At 40.2% G+C, this 7,222-nt stretch overlaps 1 protein-coding gene across 1 annotated transcript; it reads left to right on the forward strand.

The window, feature by feature from the left end:
• Nucleotides 1–588: 588 nt before the first annotated feature.
• On the forward strand, nt 589–7,141 carry zgc:165604 (uncharacterized protein LOC792578 homolog). Its single transcript, XM_044139841.1, has 9 exons — nt 589–997; nt 1,067–1,073; nt 2,952–3,062; nt 3,836–3,990; nt 4,430–4,496; nt 4,604–4,735; nt 5,357–5,512; nt 6,607–6,735; nt 6,813–7,141. The coding sequence occupies exons 3-9, from the start codon at nt 2,999–3,001 to the stop codon at nt 7,034–7,036; spliced, it is 927 nt and encodes a 308-aa protein (XP_043995776.1). The 5' UTR covers nt 589–997; nt 1,067–1,073; nt 2,952–2,998; the 3' UTR covers nt 7,037–7,141.
• The last annotated feature ends 81 nt before the right edge of the window (nt 7,142–7,222 follow it).

Below are 7,222 nucleotides of genomic sequence, written 5' to 3' on the forward strand. Positions count from 1 at the left end.
TCAAAACAGTACTGGGTTTATCCCTACAGATCATTGATCAGGTTCTCCAATCGTTGAACACAAACTCTTTGATTTCCTTCTTACTAAATATTCCACAGTCAGCTGTTATTGGTATTATAACAGTAACAGAGTTTATGGCTGCAGACCTCCAAACTTTAGCTTCACTGAAAGAAACTGGGGTTACTTGAAGGTACTTTGGACATTGTGGAAAGAGATAGTGGACGACACTGTTTGTTTGAACTTAATTGTGTCTGAATGCACAAACCAGGTCTATAAAGACGACGGTAAGTGAGATTGCTGTGGGAAAAACTGCACTGGTCTTTTGGAAGACCTTCCCAGAAGAACTGACAGCTGTTGTATCTGTAAAAGATTCTCCCACATCATATTAAGTGGACTAAGAATGGGAGGAGGTCACGTAAATGCAAGCAGGTGAGGTAATAGTTTAACCACTATTCACAGGACAGTGGTTAGAAAGCTACACAGATGTCGTCAGGACAAACTACGACGATCTTTTTGCTTTCATAGACGCCATGAAGACAACCAGGCAGTGACTAACAAACTCCCTTTCTTTTTAGCACCATGGCAACACGGCGATCTCGGAAGAGAACGAAAAGCGGGAGACTCCAAACAAGCCGAGAGAGAGAAAATATAAAAGCTGCTGTCAGAGACGAGAACGTAACTCAAAGGTCAAGTCAGAAAAGCTGAAAAGGTCACATGCTGCTCTTCTGTACCTCCTAGAGTCTGACTGTTTGGAGCTCAGCTTCCCTCCGCTTCGCAGTAAAGCTCAAACAGGTGTAGCCGCATGCTAATGCTCAGCATTCCTGCATGCTATGAAGCTGAATAATTAATGCTGCCATATGAGGCTTATTAATCTTGACACGCTGACTGGCTTTAACTTTCCCCCTCGTGGCATCGCTGTGAGGCTCACTCGCGACGTTTTGTTGTGGGCTTAACATTCTGGGTGATCACAGGGAAACTTTGCGGCGGATCAACTTGTGTGAGTCACAAACAGATTTTATGTAAATCCATCAAAAGGATGGATCGGCTCTGACTGCATTTTGTTTAGCCCACAGGTCAGAACCCGAGGAGCTCCTTATCATCGCACGGCTCACTGGCGGTGTCGGGAACTTGTCTTTGAATATTTCTTTACGCCACTGACAGCCTCAGATCTTTCACTGCCTTGAATCCATACACGACTGCTGCACAATGAAAAGCTAAAGATACTGTTTTTTTTTTTTTTTTTTTTTACAGATATATCTAAATTTGGTTCTCAACAGAGAGAAAAATATTTATTTTTTTCCCCACAAAATATGAATGTTGTAGTTGAAAACCTCAAAGTTAACAGCATTGTAATAAGGTAGATTATGGAGTTTTAAGTCAGATTTAATTTCATCATGTTTGATGCTGAAGCTAGTCTTTAACATTCTCACTATAATTATGTAAAAACTCTTTATCCTTAAGATTACTTGAAAAAGTATGTTCTATTTACTCCTAGAATATTCAATTCATCCTAAATGAACAACATGTTTATGAGATTTCTGCTCAAAGTTTTAAGATTTACATGAAAATAGAAATTCCAATTACGTTTTTTTTTATAGAAAGCGTCTTCTTTATTGCAACTACAACTGACCTCGTTTCTTATAGGCTACATGTCCTCTCAAAAGTACTCTAGATTTTATCATATCAACCGCAAACCAGCAGAAACCCACAGCGCATTTAGATATTTCTCATAAATCCAGCTCTTCTGAAAGAGTGAATTGAACTGAAGTTGAATATTGGTGACAAATAGAATGTGTAAAAAGGCGGGACGAGAAAATACATTTTCAGGGCTAGATGGCAGAAAAAGACTCACCTGCCTCCCCTGACCGCAGGGGACATGTCTTTCGTTTTTTTATAGAAAGAAAAAAAACGAGAGTAAATCTCTGTCTTTTGACAGAGATTTACTCTCGTTTTGGTTTTTTTTACTACATTTACTACATTTAGTATTAACCTCAGACATTTTCTTGAAAATACTTGGATATTTCTGACTTTGAAAAGTTGAAAAACTGAGATTTTGAACTTTTGGAAATGTTCAGTTTCCAATATGTGCAATAATAATTTCGATTTACAACATAATTGTTGCAGATAATTCACTAAATGTAAATGTCAAAGATAATCTGGGAAAAATACAAAAACCCAGATTTTAAAATGCTGATTTTATTTATTGCTGACTGAACTCTGTCTTAATTAATTTTCCATCCCACAATTAAATCGGCTTCAAGGAACAAAGGTGAAGGCTTGGTTGCCAAGGACTGGAGTGCTGCACTTTTTGTAAATATGTAAAAAAGCAATATTAGCAGTGTGTTGTAATCCACAACAGACTTTTATTTCCATTGAGGATTTCCTTGATACCTAAAGAACTTGGTCCGTATGTAAAGTCCTTTCCTTTTCTCAACCATCAATTGAGCTTAATTGATAATTGAATAGTTTTAATCTCTAAAGCATCCATTGAGAATATTCATTTGCAAAACTGCAGAAGCCTTTTTTTGTTGTTGTTGTTCATGTCTTGCAGATTTCGGACTGATCTGGAGTCTTTGTCGCACCATGAAAATCATGATTGTCTCTTTATTGTTTATTTTGTTCATCTTATAAGTAAAAACACCCTGGAGCTGCTCCTGTTTCTGAGGTGGCAGACGTTCTCGCTGTGGCTCTACAAAGTCACTCGACCTGGAGCAGCTGAGTGAATTCCTGCTGGGCTCATTCTCAAAGGAACCGCTGCGGCTCGTTGGGGTTTACGCGGTTAATTGTGACAGCCTCTTAGTTGTTCACCCGACAACTCAATTGCAGGTTTATTTGCAGTCAGAGAGGAGAAGAGGAGAGTGGACACAGGGAGGAGGGGGAGGAGGAGTCGGTCGCGTCGCTCAGCTGATTAATCATGCATGCTCATTTGTTGTCCCAATTTGTGCCACTAGTTTGTGGACAGTGAGAAAGCTCTGCCTTTCTGCCTTCCCTGTCCATCATGGCTTCTCCTGTAAGGTGGATTCTCTGGACTTTGCTTGTGTGTTTTGCAGCTTTGCAGAACGGTGAGTCAGCCTGTTTGTTGCTTTGAAACAAATATAAGAAATTGTAGGCCTACTTCTGAAGGCTGTATATATAGATATATATATATATATATATATATATATATATATATATATATATATATATATATATATATATATATATATTTATATATATATATATATATATATATATATATATATATATATATATATATATATATATATATATATATATTAGACAGTTTTTAATGACACAGGATACCAACATATCATTTTGTTATGGTAAGAACCTAATTTAATCAGTTTTTCTGGGCAGAAATTAAACAATTCGCACAGAATGTTTTGCATTTACATCTGTCTTGTTCTGATAAGGTTTCAAAACCAAATACAGATGATAGTTCACCATCTTTATGACAGAGACTTCTCTGTAGGACGACGTTTTTAAAGCCCAGTGATCTATATTTCAAAAACAATGCTGTGAATCGTCGTTCTGTTTTCACAGTGAAGCGGCCTGTTGTTCCACTTTGTCTGTGATTAGTTTGGCTCGTCATCAAAACTGTCGAGTGTAATTAACAGCTGATCCGCACACCGAGTCGCCCTCCCTCCGTCGCTCACACAAAAAGGCCCGGGGGCGACAGAGGAGGTTCATTATCGCAGTAATGAAGTGAAAAGTTTGTGTGTGGGGGGGAGGCGACTGGTCTCAACGGGAGAACTGGAGAAGTTCAAAGCAAACCGACGAGACTGAAACGGGACGGAAACGTGGAAATAAGTTTGTGTGATTTATCCCGCTCCAGCTGCTCTCAGGGTAACCATGAGGGAATCCAGTCTGGAGGCGGTTCGAGGTGATTCCGTCCTCCTGCCCTGCTCCTTTTTCACCTCCTCTGATTTCTCCAGACTTAATGTGATCTGGACTCTGGCTCCGTTCTCCAGCCCAGGGAGCCCAGTGCAGGTTGGCATCTTCAATGTGTAACATAAAAACGCACACGGCCTGACAAAAGCAGTCATATCCCTCGCATACCGTCAGATTTTAACTTCAAGGTATGTTAAAGAGATTTTATGTAAAAGTCCATTTTCCCCATAGCATAATGCAGCCACTACCTTGCTTTACCAATGCAGTAGTGACGTCTTTTTCTGCCATCTAGTCCTGAAAAGGTATTTTCTCGTCCCGCCTTTTTACACATTCTATTAGTCACCAATATTCAACTTCAGTTCAATTCACTCTTTCAGAAGAGCTGGATTTATGAGAAATATAAATGCGCTGTGGGTTTCTGCTGGTTTGCGGTTGATATGATAAAATCTAGAGTACTTTTGAGAGGACATGTATAAGAAACGAGGTCAGTTGTAGTTGCAATAAAGACGACGCTTTTCTCAAATTCCTCCTGTTTCAGGTGATCGTGTATGACCACGGTCAGGTGATTAAGAACCCCTCCCTGATTGGCCGAGTGGATTTTACAGGTACACGTGAAACCAGCTGCTCCTTCTTCTTCACGCTGCCTTCTACGCATTTTAGCTACAAGCTAAAGACAAGTAAATGTTTATTCTCTCATGTGAACAAACTGCAGGTCTTCCATTCAGTGCAGACATTATGCTAAATGAAACACGAGTCTCGGACGGCGGGATTTATCGCTGCATGGTCAACAACCCGCCAGACACGGCGGACCCTGGCGTGGGAGAGCTGCTGCTCAGCGTGCTGGGTAGGTGGCTCACCTGTTGCCTGTTTTATCTGATAAAAATTTATTTATTTATTCATTCATTCATTGTCTTTATTTCAAAATATTGTGGTATGCGATATTTCACCTGTTTATCAACGACATTTTCATTTTCCATTTGGAAAAAAAAAAGGTATTTGTTTATTTGCTCTCATACAGGTTTGTGCTTTTTGGTCATACTTAAAGAACTATTTAATTAGACTATTTGTCTAATTTAATATGCAAATTTAGGTAATATAAATATTAAAGAAAGATAATCTGACTGAACACAAAATGCAAAATTTAAATGACTTTCATTCATTGATGGCAAAAGCATTCAAAGAAGCCTGGTCTTGCGTGAAATTAGAACGGCCCCCAAAACCCAATAATTTATTATTTATTTATTTATTTTACTGAAAGATGCAACAAAATCTTTTTAAAATCAAACACATTAGACGGCTTTCAAGGTAGAGCATCCTGTCAGGCTTCAACCTTTTAATTGGATTTTAGTTCAGACTTTAACTATGCCACTTCCAAACCTTTATATTTGCATTTCTTGAAGTCAGACTAGATGGTGCAACTTGAACGCATAACCCAGCATAGGTACTTTGAACATGACGCGTGCAGAGCCACCTTCACTGCCTGTGTGCGAGTGGGACGGAGCGGTGGACGTAGGCGGAAGCGTGAGGCTGTCCTGCTCCGTGGAAGAGGGCGCCCCCACCCCAGAAATCCGCTGGGAGAAAGTGAACCCTGAGGAAATTTCACTTCCAATCAACATGGAGGGTCAGTATCCTACTCTTGTGGTAAGAAAAAAAAATAAAAAATCCACACCATACAAAACCAATCTTGGATAGTCAGTTTGCTTATTTGAAAACGATAAAACTATTCTGATAAAGCTGTTTGTATAAAAAGTAGAAAGTGTTCCTCTGTGAGACTCCAAGGCTTTGTGCGCATCGTCACAAGGATGTAGACATGTATGTACGACTTCATACCGTCAATGTACAACATGAAACCACTAAATAGGGGCTATATTTATAAAAGTTGACATACACCAACATTACCACACCTTTAAGCAATTTGTGAAACCATGAAGGAAAAAGATTATTTGAAGATCTGGGCTGCGGCTGATAAGAGTATCAATACCCAATGAATCCAAGCACAGTTACCGAAGGGCTTTTGTCAACAAACTCAGTGGTTTTAGAGGCTGTCAATTAAAAAAGCCCTGATCTCAATCATATGGAAAATTTGTGGGCAGAGCTGAAAATTACATCATACTGTTTGTCTAAGGACACCGAAAACTTTAATCCGACTTATTCTGAAAACAAATGCTAAATAAATGTATGTACATGTCTAAATTTAAATGTATTTAAATAAAAAATGTGTAACACTTTATTTGAAGGGGCATTCACAAGACTGACATGACACTGTCATGAACATGAAGGAATCTTCATAAATGTTTCACTGTTGTCATGAAATGTCATTTGGTCCTCAATGACGCTTTTAATGCAAATTTTCATTAAAAGTCCAGTAAAAGTGCCAGTTTTGGATTAAAAGTGTCATCATGTATCAAATGACACTTCGTCATGACAACATTCATGAAGACTCCTTCATGTTGATGACAGCGTCATGTCAGCCTTATGCACACCTCTTCAAATAAAGCATTACGGTTTAGTCTTACTTAATGTCAGGGATGTAAACATTTGAGTCCACCTGTATTTATTGTGTATGCAGCTAAATCGTCGCATTGTCAGCCATGCAACTCTCTCAGTAACAGCCCTCGTTCATTAGATTGAGTTCATTTCCTCATCAAAACACGTTGGCGTTCATGTGATTCCTGTCCTCTTTTCAGTGTCTTCACTGCGTCTCTCGTCTCTCAGGTGAGCTGTCCGGCTCAGTCCAGATTGTCAACGTGTCGTCTCAGACGTCCGGCTTGTACCGCTGCTCGGCCACCAACGTCCTGGGAACGGAAAACTGCTACATCAACTTGGCCATTTACAACAGCGAGGGTCCGTTTCACCAGCGCCACGCGCCTCTTTTGGTTTGCTCGAGCCGTTTCTGACCGGAGCTGTTTTGTGCACCGCAGCGGCTCCAGGCGGGCCCTCAGGCGTCCTGCCGGGCGTGCTGCTCACTCTGGTGATGGCTTCGGTGCTGCTGGCTCTGCTGGTCATCATCCTGTGGCTGCATCGCACGGGGCAGGACGGGAGGAGCAGCAGGAGGAGGAGGAGGAGGCACAGGAAGGCAGAGGAAGAGGAGTGTTACAACGAGATACGCTACACGCCGTCCCTGATGAAGCGCTCCTTTGTCTGAAGTCTCAGCGTCAGGTATTAAAACGAAGGACTTGTTCAGCGTTGCTTCTGCTCTCCTCACAGCTGTACTGCCAGACATATTGTGAAATAAAAAAAAAATATCCAAGTTCTGATAGTTTATTCTTTTAATTTCAGAGGTTTTTTTTTTTTTTTCCCATTTGCCTTCAAAGCTACATGATTATAACCA

Source organism: Gambusia affinis, linkage group LG15 (assembly GCF_019740435.1).
Source record: "Gambusia affinis linkage group LG15, SWU_Gaff_1.0, whole genome shotgun sequence".
NCBI lineage: Eukaryota > Metazoa > Chordata > Actinopteri > Cyprinodontiformes > Poeciliidae > Gambusia > Gambusia affinis.

What these genes read in the sequence shown, in the direction of transcription:
- zgc:165604 (XM_044139841.1), top strand. Translation starts at nt 2,999, where the DNA reads ATGGCTTCTCCTGTAAGGTGGATTCTCTGGACTTTGCTTGTGTGTTTT. An exon ending in TTTTGCAGCTTTGCAGAACG is followed by an intron (nt 3,063 to 3,835) that starts GTGAGTCAGCCT and finishes ATCCCGCTCCAG; the next exon opens with CTGCTCTCAGGGTAACCATG. An exon ending in ACTTCCAATCAACATGGAGG is followed by an intron (nt 5,513 to 6,606) that starts GTCAGTATCCTA and finishes CTCGTCTCTCAG; the next exon opens with GTGAGCTGTCCGGCTCAGTC.